The 16,101-nt window shown below is 54.9% G+C and overlaps 1 protein-coding gene across 3 annotated transcripts in view; it reads left to right on the forward strand.

Annotated features, from left to right (window-relative positions):
• RCAN1 (regulator of calcineurin 1) overlaps positions 1 to 16,101 on the forward strand; it is a 90,984-nt gene that overhangs the window by 63,007 nt on the left and 11,876 nt on the right. For all 3 annotated transcript variants that reach the window (XM_073361425.2, XM_073361433.2, XM_073361441.2), the window contains exon 3: positions 13,846 to 14,005. In XM_073361425.2, the coding sequence (XP_073217526.1) occupies positions 13,846 to 14,005 (160 nt within the window). The remainder of the gene's footprint in view (positions 1 to 13,845; positions 14,006 to 16,101) is intronic.

The following is a 16,101-nucleotide window of genomic DNA, read 5'->3' on the forward strand; positions in this document are numbered from 1 at the left end:
CATGTCTGCTCTTTGCCAAATTGTTAGCAACACTCCCTAGATATTCTGCATCTCTACAGTACAACTATAGAAGATTCTGCAGCAGTTTCAGATACATTTATTCACTGGAATGGAAGGCTTTATTGAATTAAATCCCAATAACTAGTACAGTAAAAGCTGTATTATCTGGCCCTGTACTAACTGGAAAGCTCTATAAACTGGCTTTTCTGATCTTGATATAAAGTCTGGTTTATAGTCCGGTTGGTGTGGGGCCAGCAGGCTCCTTACCTGGCTCTGCGTGGCTCCCCAGAAGCAGCAATATGTCCCTGCTGCTCCTAGGCGGAGAACGGCCACAAGGGGTTCGGAGTACAGGAGGGGGTGTGAGAGTGGGGGATGGGGCACAGGAGGGGGTGCAGGCATGGGCTCTGGGAGGGAGTTTGGGTGCAGGATCCGGGGGGGTGCTTACCTTGGGAGGCTGCTCACAAGCAGTGACTTGTCCTGGCTACTCCTAGGTGGAGACCCATCAGATGGCTCTTCGCGCTGCCTCTGCCCCGCCCACTGACTCAACAGCTCCCATTGGCTGGGAACCAATGGGAACCCGCACCCAAACTCTTTCTTAACTGGCATTTTTCACTTGCCAGCACCCCCTATTACCCCAACATGCCAGATTTAAAAAGTTTTTACTGTACTAGTATTGTGTCCCTTGTGGTAATAAGTTAAGTTTAGTTTGAGGTGTTTAATGTATACGTTTATTTTTTAAGATGCTATACGGATTTGTACTGACAACATAGTTGGCAGCTTGAGTAGTGACAGTTATAGCTTTGGGACCTGGGGAAAGGTGTGGGAATTATGTTGGATAAATGCATTAGCTGGAGATTTCTGCCAAAATGATAAGCAACTAAATAGAGAGACAAGGTGGATGAAGTAATATCTTTTACTGGCCCAAAACTTTCGAGCCATGGCTTATTACAACGATCTGTAACCAACTAAATCCTCTTTTCGTCCTATGACTGCAAAGGACTGTTAGTGGGCCACTCTACCTTGAATGGTCCCTTGGAATAGAATATGTGCTAACAACCTATACTAAACAATCAGTTCCACCTTGCATTTAGCTGTGGTGCTTGGAGTACCTTTCCCAGACCTGAAGAAGAGCTCTGTATGGCTTGAAAGCTTGTCTCTCTCACCAACATAAGTTGGTCCATAAAAGATATTACCTCACCCACCTTAACTTTAATATCCTGGGACCCAACTACACTACATAAAGTAACTAAATAGTAAATGATATTGGGGAATTATTTTGTAATATTAGATAAGGTAATCATTTGATCAGTTAACTCCCCTTTGAGATGACCAATTATTTTGGCTATGCACAAACTCTTACACTTACTTACCCGCATAGTTTACACTTGGTTAATGTTTGATGCTCTCTGCAATCGTAACAGTTAGAAATGTAATTTTTCTTCAATCAAAGCTTACATTCTTGAGCACAGTTCTTATAGCATAAAGTGGGTTCTCAGCAACCCTGATGCCTGTGGAGTCGCAAAGAAAACACTGCTCTAATTGTTATACAGAGATGCAAATAACACTGGCTTAGAAGTTCGATCTTTTCCAGCCTCAAAAATAGCCCTTGATTCGGCAAACAGGGTTGGCCTGTGGAGCTGCATTGGCAGTGATTCCTAAATATAGACAAGGGTGTGCAGGGGTCTGTACCAGTATATAGAACTATACTGATTTCTGGTCAATACTTTCTGTGACAAAGTTCCTGCTCTACCTTAGTGGGTCTTGTGCTTATTGGCGGATTTGCTCGCCTTGGAACTTCACGGCGGCACTCAGCTTGGCCGTTTTTCTGAACCCACAGTGCAGGTTGACTCCTCCTGTGTCTGACCAGGAGTTGGGAGGATTTGGGAGGAACCCGCGCCCGCCCTCTACTCCGGGTTCCAGCCCAGGGCCCTGTGGAATGCAGCTGTCTAGAGTGCCTCCTGGAACAGCTGTGCGACAGCTACAACTCCCTGGGCTACTTCCCCATGGCCTCCTCCCAACACCTTCTTTATCCCCACCATAGGACCTTCCTCCTGGTGTCTGATAATGCTTGTACACCTCAGTCCTCCAACAGTCCACGTTCTCACTCTCAGCTCCTAGTGCCTCTTGCTCCCAGCTCCTCGCACGCACACCACAAACTGAAGTGAGCTCCTTTTCTGAAAACCCAGGTGCCCTGATTAGCCTGCCTTAATTGATTCTAGCAACTTCTTGATTGGCTGCAGGTGTTCTAATCAGCCTGTCTTACTTGTCTCCAGAAGGTTCCTGATTGTTCTGGAACCTTCCCTGTTAGGAAACGGAACGTCTTTTGCTTGCTCCTCAGCTATCTGCTTTCTATTCTTTCCTAAAGCCTCCTGGCCCGGATTTTTCTTACTTTTTGCATCTGCCTTAGTCCCCCCCCGACCGGGCCAGACGCTTTTTTTTTATTTTTTTTTTCATTTTTTGTGTTTTTTTTCCCATCTACGTCCTTCGCCGGCCATCCCCCCCCACGCCTGCTTTCGGGCGCAGCTATTTGCCTCAGCTGAGCCCCCGGAGGAGGGGGGGGAAGATTGCCGATTTTGCTGTCCAGAGGGGGGAGTGGAAACCCCCAGACCCAGCCGTTTCGCCAGTAGCTCGGACCTTATAGCATTCTTAACATACCGGAGGACTTGGAACACAGCCAACACAGCCGGAGACGGAGATTCCTTCGGACAGAAGAAATAATATAAATCATCGTGACGGAGGCCGTAAGACTGAGTAACTTTTTGAATTATGCTCTCGTGGGGGGGAGTTTGACTGTGATTACTTGCGTTTGTGGCGGCACAGGGGGTGTGGCGTGGAGACCCCCACCCCCGATCCATCGGTGCCCCTACCCCCCCCCATCGTTATTACAACTGTCACGGCCCCCCCGCAGTCTGTCCCTGCTGGCAATCTGCCATCTCCCTTCGGATCCAGCTGTTTGCTTTGAACTTTGCCTTCCGGACCGGACCTAACAACCGACCAACCGAGACTCTTTGGACAGACGTGTGTGGGTCTGCACCCCCCCCCCCGGATTGCTTATCCCACAGTTTGCCCCTTTTACTGGACCCCGATTTTGTTCCCCCCCTCCTCCCAGACCCCCTCCCTCGGCATTTTTTCCCTTCCCGTCCGCAGCCAGCGGAGGGAGGGGCTATTCTGCCTCCCCCCCCCTCCTTCCGGTGTCTCCCTGTCTCTCCCTGCTCACAATGGCGGGGAACGAGAGGGGTGAGACTGCTTCAATAAAATTAGTTGTCCCTTCCCCACCACCACCCCAGCCCAACCCCCAAGGTCCCCCCCCTACTACTATTGTTAAGGTACTTGCCACCCCCCCTGCTGGGGCACCGGTAGCAGGAGGCACCAGGGTGATTGCTGCTGCTGCTGCTGCACCCATCACCCCCCCAGATTCTAGGAAACCCCCCCCGGTTCGCAAGAAGGGCCAGGGCGGGTGGAAAGGAAAGGGCCCCGCTAAAACCACTGAGCCCTCCATGGCGGGAGCTGCCCCCACCGCTGCGGCCTCGTCATCAACCGTGGCGCCCCTCCCAGCGTTTCCCTCCACCAGCTCTGCGATTGTCCCTCCCCCGGCCCCCAGGACGTATGCCCGGGCGGCAGCGGGCTCCCCGCTGCCTGCCGCCTCGTCATCTCGCCGCCCCCCTGCCTCTGCCACCATCACCAGCGGCCGAGGCCCTTTCCCCGCCTTGACCAGGAAGCACGGCGTCCGTTGCCTCCTGGTGCCCGCCTCGCCCCACGTGGAGACATACGTGCAGGCGTTGGCGAAGGTGGTAGGACCCACGGCTATTGTGGCGGCCTCCAAGATGTATGGGAAGGTCGTTTTCTTCTTAGCCTCGGAGGATGCCGCCCAGGAGGCGGTGGAGAGGGGCCTGACGGTAGGGGGGGTGTTTGTCCCCCTAGAACCGTTAGAAGACCTGGGCGTTCGCCTTGTCCTTACCTCCGTTCCTCCCTTCTTACCCAATGCTGCCCTGTTACCCGCTCTTTCCACCCTGGGGAAACTTGTTTCTGTCATCAGCCCTCTCCCGTTGGGCTGCAAGGACCCCACCCTCCGTCACATTTTTTCGTTCCGCCGGCAAGTGCAGCTTCTACCACCGGCAGGGGCGCGTGACGGAGAGGCGCTTGAGGGGTCCTTTCTAGTCCCCTACGAGGGAGCCCGCTATCGGGTCTTTTATTCTACCGGAGAGGCCCGGTGCTACCTCTGCCGCTCAGCGGGGCATGTCCGCAGAGACTGCCCTTTGGCTCGGGGGGGAGGGGCACCCGAAACCCCCGAGACCCGGCAGGACATCGGCCCCGTCGCTGCCGACGCCCCTGGCTGCCCAGTACCTGAAACCAATCCTCCTCCTATTCGACCCATCGCTGCTCCCGTCCGGGCCCAAGAGATACCTTCCCTACAATGCCCGGGCGAGCAAGGGGTTTCCACCCTTGCTAGTACCACCCCAATAGAGCCCATGGAGGAGGGTGTGGCAAGGATGTTATCGGGTATAAGAGAGGGCCCTCCCCAAGGAGAAGCCCCCGCCCCTCATATTGCCCCACCGCTACCTCCCCGAACCCCTAAACCATCGCCTCCGCCCCCTGACACGACCCCTGCTAACCAACCCCCAGATGATGCTATGGAGGGATGGACCCTAGTCCAGGGGAAGCGAGGCAAGCGGAAGGCTCGAGCTCCGCTGCATCCACCCGACGCGGAAGCCCCCCGGAAGACCAGGAAAGGAGGCACTGCTATCGAGCCTCCCGCCACGGCCGCGAGCGAGATCCATCCGCCGGTGTCGGAAGGGGAAGACGGACTGGCATTGGAGGGCAGAATCCCCCCTCCACGGGAAACCCTCCCCTCCGAGACTCCTGAGGACACCCCTTCTGCCTGGATGCTACCCGAACCCCCCGCGGACCCCGAGGCGGCCGTTGAGGCTGGCCCTAGAGGAGAGGCCCCCGGGGTGGCAGGAGTTGGCCTCTCCTCCGTGTATGCGGAGATTGAGGCCCTAGATTTGACCCCGGTCACCCAGGGAGGGGATGATTTGCTGCCGGCCGGCCTCGAGCTGGGCAGCCTTACCCCAGCCTCCCTTTCCCCATGCTCCCTCCCCCTTTTTGCCTTCCCGGGTGAGCACCCTGCAGAAGGCGGCCCACCACCTGCTGCCGTGACCGCTAAAATCACCATGGAGCCAGCACCTAGCATTATTGGGAGCCCCTCCCCTTCCCCCTTAACCCTTGATTCTGCTCAGGAGGCACTTTCCTTTATCTGCTCGCCTCCTGCACCCCAGAGCCTTACCCCTGCCCCTGCCCCCACCCCTGCCCCTGCCCAAGGTCCCTCCTCCTGCAATGTTAATGCCGCCCCTGGGGTTATTTCCTTTCCGCCTTTTGCAGACTCCCCCCAGGGAGCAGTCTTTGCACTTTCTAGTCGCGACCCGTTAGGAGTGGCAATTTTTCCCCTGCCATCCCCCTCCACCCCAAGGCGTGAATTGAATTTAATAACCCCAGCCTGTCAGACGCCCCGTCGGTGGTCCGCACCCTGTCTACCTGCCTTAGCGGACCACGAGGCTGTATTAAGAGGCCCATTAGGGAATACCTCGGGGATTGTAACCCCACCCCCCCATGAGCTGCGGCATGCGCTACGGAAGTTCCTAGAGCACTCCCGTGGCGCCCGCAATAGGGCACAGCTGGCTCTTCGGCTATGGGGGGACTTTGATCAACTCCTCCAGGCCACAAAGGCCCTTATGAAGGAGGGCAGGGGGCAAGGAAAGCGCGGTGCTGCGGCCTACGAGCGAGCCCGCAGCTTCCGAAGCGATCTACTCACCCACGGGATGGGTCATGGGTTGCTGCGCAACCCGCCGGGGGCCCTGAACCTCCCCGCCAATACAAGACCCCCACCCCCCCAGCCCTCCGTATGATGCCTCTTATTATTGCGACCCTGAATACCAGGGGCTGTAGGATGGCTCTCCGCAGGTCCCAGGTGCTCTCTTACCTTCGGGAGGGGAGGTACTCTGCAGTTTTCCTGCAGGAGACCCATACAGACCCGGCCGCCGAGGACAGGTGGCGGCTGGAGTGGGGGGACGGGGTATACTTTAGCCACTTTGCGACCTGGCAGGCTGGAGTGGCAACCCTATTCTCCCCCAACCTACGGCCTGAGGTGCTAGGGGTCAATGAGGCCGTGCCGGGCCACGTGCTGCACCTTCGAGTCCGTATGGAGGGGCTCGTGGTTAATTTTGTTAACATCTATGCCCCGCAAATGAGCTCCAGGCGGCCACAATTTTATCAGCAGGTGTCCGACTTTCTCGGCACCCTGGATTCGCACGAGTGCCTGGTCCTGGGAGGGGACTTTAACACCACCCTCGAGGAACGGGACTGCTCAGGGGCCGAACCGAGTCCGGCCGCTGCGAATATTCTCCAAGGGATAGTTGACCATCATTCCCTAGTGGACGTCTGGCGTGACCATCACCCAGATGACACCTCCACGTTTACCTTTGTTCGGGTGGAGGCCCATCGGTCACACCACTCTCGGTTGGACCGTATTTATTTATCCCGTTTCCATCTTTCACAGGCCCACTCCTCCGCCATTCGGCCGGCCCCATTCTCCGATCATCATTTAGTCGCTGTAACGGTTTCCCTCCGTGCAGAGAGACCGGGGCCGGCCTATTGGCACTTTAATAACAGCCTGTTGGAGGACGAGAGCTTTGTGATGTCCTTCCGGGAGTTTTGGTTGGCCTGGCGAGAGCAGTGGCGTGCCTTTCCCTCGGTGCGGCGATGGTGGGATCTCGGGAAGGTGCGCGCCAAGCTCTTCTGCCGTGACTACACTCGGGGCACCAGCCGACGGCGAAATGCGGCGATAGAGCAGCTGGAACGGGAGGTCTTAGAGATGGAGAGGCGCCTGGCCGCCGATCCCGAGGACCCGTCCCTCTGCGGAGCGTGCCGGGAGAAGCGGGAGGAGCTCCGGGCCCTTGAGGACCACCGGGCCCGAGGTGCCTTCGTTCGATCCCGCATCCGCCTCCTTCGGGAGATGGACCGCGGCTCCCGCTTCTTCTATGCCCTGGAGAAAACGAGGGGGGCCAAGAAACACGTCACCTGCCTTCTTGGGGAAGACGGCACCCCCCTCACGGGTCCGGAGGAGATGTGTGGGAGGGCCCGTGACTTCTACACAAGCCTTTTCTCCCCGGACCCGACCGATCCTGACGCTTGCGAGGTGCTCTGGGAGGAACTCCCCACGGTCAGCGTGGGCGACCGAGACCGACTAGAGCTGCCTCTCACCCTGGCCGAGTTCTCGGAAGCCCTCCGTCGCATGCCCACCAATAAATCTCCGGGCATGGACGGGCTGACCGTGGAGTTTTACCGCGCGTTCTGGGACATTCTCGGCCCAGACCTAGTCACCGTCTGGGCTGAGTCCTTGCAGAGCGGGGTCCTCCCTCTGTCATGCAGGCGAGCGGTGCTCGCTTTGCTGCCAAAGAAGGGGGACCTCCGCGATCTACGAAACTGGCGTCCCGTCTCACTCCTTAGCACGGATTACAAAATCGTAGCGAAAGCAATCTCGCTGCGGCTGGGGTCCGTGATGGCGGACGTGGTCCACCCAGACCAGACCTATACTGTCCCGGGTCGCAGCATTTTCGACAACCTCTTTCTCGTCCGAGACCTTTTGGAACTCGGGCGGAGAGATGGTCTATCGTTCGCCCTCCTGTCTCTTGATCAGGAGAAGGCGTTTGATAGAGTAGACCATGGGTACCTCCTGAGCACTCTGCAGGCGTTTGGATTTGGACCTCGGTTTGTGAGTTTTCTCCGGGTGCTGTATGCCTCCGCGGAGTGTTTGGTTAGGCTCAACTGGACCCTGACTGACCCGGTCAGCTTCGGGCGAGGAGTGCGGCAGGGGTGCCCCCTCTCGGGCCAGTTGTATGCTCTGGCGATCGAGCCTTTCCTCTGTCTCCTCCGCAGGAGGATGACAGGGTTGGTGCTGCGGGAGCCGGAGCTGCGGCTGGTCCTGTCGGCGTACGCCGATGACGTACTTCTCGTGGTCCAGGACCCGGGCGACTTGGCGCGAGTGGAGGCATGCCAAGCCATCTATTCGGCAGCCTCCTCCGCCCGAGTCAACTGGGTCAAGAGCTCTGGCTTGGCGGTGGGGGACTGGCGGCAGGTGAGCTCCCTCCCACCCGCACTTCAGACCATCCGGTGGAGTGCGGGTCCACTGCTCTATCTCGGCGTTTACCTTTCCGCCACGCATCCTTCCCCGCCGGAGAACTGGCAAAATTTAGAGGGCGGGGTGATAGAGCGGATCCGGAGATGGACGAGGCTTCTTCGATGTCTCTCCCTCCGAGGGAGAGCACTGGTGCTTAACCAACTAGTCCTGTCCACGCTCTGGTACCGGCTCAACACCCTGGCCCCGGCCCCGGGTTTCCTGACCCATCTCCGGAGATTGATTCTAGAGTTTTTTTGGTCAGGAATGCACTGGGCCCCTGTTGGAGTTCTTCATCTACCCCTGAAGGAAGGAGGGCAGGGCCTGAAGTGTCTGTACACTCAGGTCCGCGTCTTCCGCCTCCAGGCCCTGCAGAGGCTCTTTTATAGTGCAAGTAGTTCGGCGTGGAGCATACTGGCGCACGCCTTCCTGCGCCGTTTCCAAGGGTTTCGATATGACCGGCAGCTCTTTTATCTTTCTCCGAGGGGTTTTCCGCGAGACCTCTCCGGGCTGCCGGTCTTCTACCAGGACCTCCTCCGGACCTGGAAATTGTTTCTAACAACCAGGTCCGTGGCGGCCACCGTGGGGGCAGATCTCCTCACGGAGCCCCTGCTACACAACCCCCAGCTCCGTGTGCAGGTGGCGGAGTCCCGCTCGGTGCGCCAGAGGTTGGTCCTGGCGGAAGTTACGAGGGTCGGAGACCTCCTGGACTACGACCGGAGAGACTGGCTGGATCCCCTGATGCTCGCTCGGCGCATGGGGCTCTCCAGCCTCCGTACCCCCCGGCACGTACTTCAGGAGGTGAAGGCCGCCTTGACCCCCGCTGCTCGGGCTTATGTTAGCCGAGCCTTGTGCGAGGGCACACCCCGCCCATCCCTTACCCCAGGCCCGCCGGACCTTTCCATCGGGCCCCCACCCCATAGATCCCAACACACCCCTCACCCTTTCACTGCAAGCCGGCTGCACGAACTGCAGCCGGTTAGCTTTCAAATTGCTTCACGGAAATATTTATATACACTTACGCTTCACACCCTTCACGCCCACACCCTGGTGTCCCGCCCCGATACAAAGTGGTGGGATCTCCTGCCACCTTTGGAGGGTGAGCAACCTCGGTGGGCCAGCCTGTATTCCACCCTGGTCCCAAGGCCCGTCGGGGACATCAGTTGGCGGCTCCTTCACGGAGCTGTGAGCACGGGCGTGTTTTTGACACGGTTTACCCCCATTCCGGACACTTGTCCTTTTTGTAATGTGAGGGAAACCCTGGTGCACGTGTATTTAGAGTGTGCCAGATTGCAACCCCTTTTCCGGCTCCTCACAAATATTTTATTACGCTTCTGGCTTCATTTTTCCCCCCACCTTTTTATTTATACACTTCCCATTCGTGGCCCCACAAAGTTGCGGGATCTTCTGGTCAACCTCCTCCTAGCTTTGGCTAAAACAGCCATTTACAAAACCAGAGAGAGGAGGTTGGCCCATGAAACGTCCTGCGATTGTGGGGCCGTTTTCCGATCCTCAGTACACTCACGTATCCGAGCGGAGTTCCTCTGGGCGGCGTCCACCGACTCCCTTGAAGCCTTCGAGGAGCGGTGGGCGCTGTCTGGGGTTCTCTGCTCGGTGACCCCGTCCGGTTCCCTCCGTCTGACCCTTTGATTGAGGGGAAGAGCGAGAGACGCCAGCCCCAGCCATTGCCGCTGTGGATACCATCATTCCTGTCATCTAGGAGGGGTCCTATAATACATGGGTGTCTACCCCCCCCCCTCCCTAAACCGCCCACCCCGCAGCCGTGCCCATCTTACCGGGCACTCTCAGGAGAGGGAGGATCGGTGACACTGGGCGCGGCACTGGGTAACTCGAGGGGGTGGAAGACCACGAGTGTCGAGGAAGCCCCCCCGCTCTAGGCCACCAGGTAACTCAGGAGGGTGGAAGACCACGAGTGTCGAGGAAGCCCCCCCGCTCTGGGCCCAGGCTAGCCTGAACACTTCTCCCTCCTGAAAGCTGCTGTGTTATACCTTCTGATTGCGTTGTTTTGTTGCATAGTTGTTTTGTTTCCTTTGGTAATTCTGTAAGCGTTACCAATAAACTTTCTTTTTGTTTCAAAAAAAAAAACCTTCCCTGTTCCCTTACCCAGGGAAAAGGGACCTCCTTCGCTTGCTGCTTAGCTGTCTGCTTTCTATGCTCTCCTAAAGCCCTCTGGCCTGGATTTTTCTTACTTTTTGACCCTGCCTTAGTTCCCCCCCGACCGGGCCAGATGCTTTTTCTTCGTTTTGTTTTTTTTTTTGCTGTTTTTTTTGCTGCCGTTCGAGTGCTGGTCAGTTGCCAGCTTGCTGCCAGCCCCCCCCCCCCCCCCCACGCCTGCTCTCGGACGCCGCTTTTGCCCCAGCTGAAATCCCCAGAGGAGGGGGGGAGGACTGCCGACCCGCTACCCGGAGGAGGGGAGTGGAAGTCCCCAGACTCAGCCGTTTTGCTGTTATTTCTAAACCCGTACCGAGCTAGGAAGATTCTTCTTATCTCTGCAACATTCTTGGCCTGCTGAAAGCCTCATCACAAAACCAGAAGAGAAGATAGCTGACAGAAAAAATCACCCAGGGAAGCTACGAACCATCATGGAGGGGGCCGTAAGACTGAGTAACTTTTGAATTGTACTCTCGTGTGGGGGGAGTTTGACTGTGTTTTAATTGCGTTTGTGGGGGCACAGGGGGTGTGGCACGGAGCTGCCCCCTGATCCATCGGTTCCCCCCCCCAACACTACTACGACCGTCACGGCCCCCCCGCCATCTGTCCCTGCTGGCAACTTGCCATCTGCCTTTGGATTCAGCTGTTTGCTTTGAATTTTGCCGCTCAGACCAAACACAACAGCTGACCAAACGAGACTCTTTGGACAAACGTGCGTGGGTCCATGTCCCCCCCCGCTCCTGCCCCGGACTGTTTACCCCACAGATTGCCCCTATTACCGGACCCCAACTCCTGTTTTCCTCCCCCATCCAGTCCGACCCATTTGGCACCCCCGCCCCCCCCGCCTGCAGCCCAGCAGGGAGGAGTGGTTAATCTGCTTCCCCCTCCCCCCTCCTCCTTCTGGTGTCTCCCCGTCTCTCCCTGCTCACAATGGCGGGGAATGAGAGGGGTGAGGCCCCTCTAACAACCTCAGTTGCCTCTCCCCCACCTACCCCCCAGCCCTCCCCCCCCCCACTGCTGTCAAAACATCTGCCACCGCCCCCGCTGGGGCAGCAGGAGGCACCCGGGCAATTACTGCCGCTGCAACATCCACCGCCCCCCCCCCGATTCTAGGACACCCCCCCCCCCCGTTGGCCGGAAAGGCCAGGGTGTGAAGAAAGGAAAGGGCCCCGCTAAAACCACCAGGCCCTCCATGGCAGGGGCTGCCCCCACCGCTGTGGCCTCGTCATCAACCATGGCATCCCTCCCCGCTGTTCCCTCCACCAGCTCTGCGAGCGTTCCTCCCCCGGCCCCCAGGACGTATGCCCGGGCGGTGGCACCCCCCCCCCCGCCTGCCGCCTCGTCATCTTGCCCAACCACCGCCTCCGCTACCATCAATAGCGGCCGGGGCCCCTTTCCCACCATGACCAGGAAGCACGGCATCCGTTGCCTCCTGGTCCCCGCCTCGCCCCACGTGGTGACATACGTGCAGGCATTGGCGAGGGTGGTAGGACCCATGGCTATTGTGGCAGCCTCCAAAATGTACAGGAAGATCTTCTTTTTCTTAGCATTGGAGGCTGCCGCCCAGGAGGCGGTGGACAAGGGCCTGGCGGTGGGGGGGGGTGTTTGTCCACCTGGAGCCGCTAGAGGACCTGGGCGTTCGCCTAGTCCTCACCTCCGTCCCTCTCTTTCTACCCAATGCCGCCCTGTTACCCGCTCTCTCCACCCTGGGGAAACTTGTTTCTGTCATCAGCCCTCTCCCATTGGGCTGCAAGGACCCCACCCTCCGTCACGTCCTCTCGTTCCGCCGGCAAGTGCAGCTTCTACCGCCGCCACCGGCGCGTGACGGAGAGGCGTTCGAGGGGTCCTTCGACTAGTCCTTCCTAGTCCCCTACCAGGGAGCCCGCTATCGGGTCTTTTACTCCACGGGAGAAGCCCGGTGCTACCTCTGCCGCTCAGCGGGGCATGTCTGAAGAGACTGCCCTTTGACCCAGCGGGGAGGGGCACCCGAGATCCCCGAGACCCGGCAGGATGTCGGCTCCGTCGTTGCCGACGCCCCTGGCTGCCCGCACCTGAAACCACCTCTCCTCCTGCTCGATCCACCGCTGTTCCCGTCCGGGCCCAAGAGACACCTCCCCTACAACGCCCAGACGAGCAAGGGAGTCCCACCCTTGCTATTAACAATCCAGCAGAGCCTATGGAGGAGGGTGCAGCAAAGATATTACCGGGTATAGGAGAGGGCCCGCCCCAAGGAGAACCCCCCGCCCCTCATGCTGCCTCACCGTTACCCCCCCCGAACCATCACCTCTGCCCCCCGACACGACCCCTGCTACCCAACCCCCAGACGACGCTATGGAGGGCTGGACCCTATTCCAGGGGAAGCGAGGCAAGCGGAAGGCTCAAGCTCCGCTGCACCCATCCGATGCGGAGGCCCCCCGGAAGACCAGGAAGGGAGGCACTGATACTGAGCCTTCCGCTATGACCACGAGTGAGATCCATCCGCTGGTGTCGGGAGGGGAAGACAGAATGGCATTGGAAGGTAGAATCTCCCCTCCACGGGAGACCCTCCCCTCCGAGACCCCTGAGGAAGCCCCTTCTACCCGGATACCACCCGAACCCCCCGCGAACCCCAAAGCAACCGTCGAGGCGGGCCCCAGAGGAGAGGCCCCCGGAGTAGCAGAAGACAACCTCTCCTCCGTGTATGAGGAGATTGAGGCCCTAGGTTTGACCCCGGTCACCCAGGGAGAGGATGATCTACTGCCGGCTGGCCTCGATCTGGGCAACCTCACCCCAGTCCCCCTTTCCCCATGCTCACTCCCCCTAACCGCCTTCCCGGGCGGGCACCCTACAGAAGGTGGTCCACCACCTGATGCCATGGCCGCCAAATCCACCACAGAGCCTGCGCCTAGCATCACCAGTGCATCTATATGAGTCATCAGTGGGTTACTGAATGCTGGATTCCTGAGTATCAGTAATACCAAGGAGATCTCTAACTGTACCTCAGCTCTGAAAATGTGTGCACTTTCAGCTGCTGTCATTAGGCACTCCTTTTTTTTAACTTTAATGGGAAGATCAATCTGAGTGTTCCTTTCTTCTTGGTATCCTTTGTGTTTGTTTCAAATGTCCTCAGGGACAATCCTGAAGGAGCCAGTTTATTTATATACCTTCTGGAATTTTCACCACTTGTGATAATAAGTTTCAACACCATTTATCATTAGACCTTACAGCCCCTTTTTAATTTCCCTCTATTTTGGTCTTCTGGGAGCAGATTTTTCTCTGATGAAATAACTATATTAAAACAAAAATGAAAAAAAAAAAGCAGATGCGCACACTTCACTGCGTGTTTTGACAGCATTGTCAGCAAGGTGGTTTTGAATTTGTATGTTTGATATGTTATCACACAGTTACATACTGCCACCTTGAGTGCTTGTTGAAGTATATCTGTTCAAACTTTAAATTCCATGCAAATGATACTTTTAATTTTCCATTAATCAAATATTTAATCATTTGTTTTATTCTCCCAGACTTTGCACATTGGAAGCTCGCATTTGGCTCCACCAAAACCAGACAAACAGTTTTTGATTTCACCTCCAGCCTCTCCTCCTGTTGGTTGGAAACAAGTAGAAGATGCTACACCAGTCATTAACTATGACCTTCTCTATGCTATCTCCAAGCTAGGGCCAGGTAAGAAGGATTCTAAGCTTAAAGTTTTAATACTTGTGTTTGAGTAAAAAATGACTTGGAATACTAGTAATAATTCAAAAAGATTTTTCCTCCAAGATATTTGTTCATTATCAATTAAATTACTAACTACAGAAAACACTCTGAAGTTTTTTTTATGTCAAGGATTGTTTTCGAAATCACCTTTTTGTATCAAAAAGATAAAAATTTCCATAGGAATATCCTTGCCAGAAGAAAACATTCTTGCTGAGTCATACAACATGAATTATAAGATTATAAAATTTAAAATAAAATTGTAACTCTAACATAAGTTTCCCCAGAAATAAAATGGCACTTCTAAAATATTTATATTTTAACTATATAGCTACTACTTTTTCTTAAACATGGTTGCTGTTGTTCAACCATCTGACAGTAAATTAATAACTGACATAGGTCTAGCCACTTTCATCAGAGGATTTGCAGACGTTGCACATATTAAGTCTCACACCACTGTGATGTTGTGTTGTATCCATTTGATAAAGGTTTTTTTGAAATCAGAGAGGATAAGTGACTTATCACACTGTAAGTCAGTGGCAGAGGGGAATAGAGGAAGCTCTAAGAGCCTGGCTCCCATTTATCTGCAGAGCTGGAGGCAGAATCCCTTGTTTGTTCTGTGGGAGCTTTCATCAATTTTCTGTAGAACTATTTGGGAAAAACTGTGCAAGGGACACCTTACAGACTATCCAGCCTGGCTTGCTCTTTGGTTCCCTAAAATATCTGATGTCGCAAGCACCACAATTTGTATGGTGATGCAGCTGCTAAGATACTGAGGTCTTAAAAGCATGAGGATAAAACATACCAAACTGAGTGGAACAGAAGAAAAAGTGACCAGAGGAACACACACAGAAATATGAGTGCTGGTTTCTTTCTCCTACAGAAAAGGTATTTGAAAATAATAAATTGTAGGGTTGACTAATGACTAATCAATGGACATAACAAAATTATAACACAGCCTATCTAAATGCTATCCAAGTAGATGTGTAAAATCCCTTCTAGCGAATTCTGTTGTTACACAGGAATCCCAGGGCAGAATTCAGCCCTTTAGGTTTTGGTCAGCAAAACTATATCTAACTTCATTAACTTCTGCCAGTGGAAGCCTTGGAAGAAATCTGCTTCTGTGGTTTTAAATCTTCATGGTATGGAGATGGACAGTTCTCCTGAATGATCAGATTTGATCATACTGTTCAAATTTTGCGGATGAGACAAACCTGGTAGAGTTGCAAACACTTTGGAGGCTAGAGCTAAAATTCAAAGGGATCTTGATAAATTGGAGAACTGGGCTATGGACAACAAAATGAAATTCAACAAAGGTAAATGTAAGGTGCTATACGTCGGGAAGAAAAAACATATGCACAAATACAGAATGGGGGATAACTGGCTTGGCAGCAGCACTGCTGAGAACATCTGGTAATTGTGGTGGATCACAACCGTAACACGAGTCGTCAATGCGATGTTGCAAAAAAAGCAAATGCAATTTTGGGTTGCAATAACCAAGGTATAGCATGCAAGTCACAGGAGGTGATAGTACCACTCTACTTGGTGCTGGTTAGTCTTCAGCTGGAGTTGTGTGTCCAGTTTTGGTCACTGCTGTATAGAAAGGATGTAGAGAAACTGGAAAGGATCCGAAGGTAAGCGACAAAGATGATCAAAGGGATGGAATGCAAGCCATATGATCAAAGGCTGAAGGAACTGGGTATGTTTAGTTTGGAACAGCATAGATGAAGTAAGGACACGACTGCAGTGTTCAAATACTTGAAAGGCTGCCATAAAAAAGATGGAGAAAAGATGTCTCTCTTGCCACAGAGGCAGGGCCCTCTCTAGGTTTTTTGCCACCCCAAGCAAAAAATTTGCCTCCCCAAGCTCCGAGAGTGCAACTGCCCAAGCATCCCTGGAATTTTGCCTTCCCAAGCACATGCTTGCTTTGCTTCTGCCTATAGCCAGTCCTGCACAGAGGGCAGGGGGTTCAAACTGCAGCATAGAAGATTTGATTAAATGTCAGGAAATACTTCCTCACTGTAAGAACAGTAGGACAATGATACTCACACCTTCTTGTCAATTGT

This window comes from Lepidochelys kempii, chromosome 1, assembly GCF_965140285.1.
Source record: "Lepidochelys kempii isolate rLepKem1 chromosome 1, rLepKem1.hap1, whole genome shotgun sequence".
Classification (NCBI taxonomy): Eukaryota; Metazoa; Chordata; order Testudines; family Cheloniidae; genus Lepidochelys; species Lepidochelys kempii.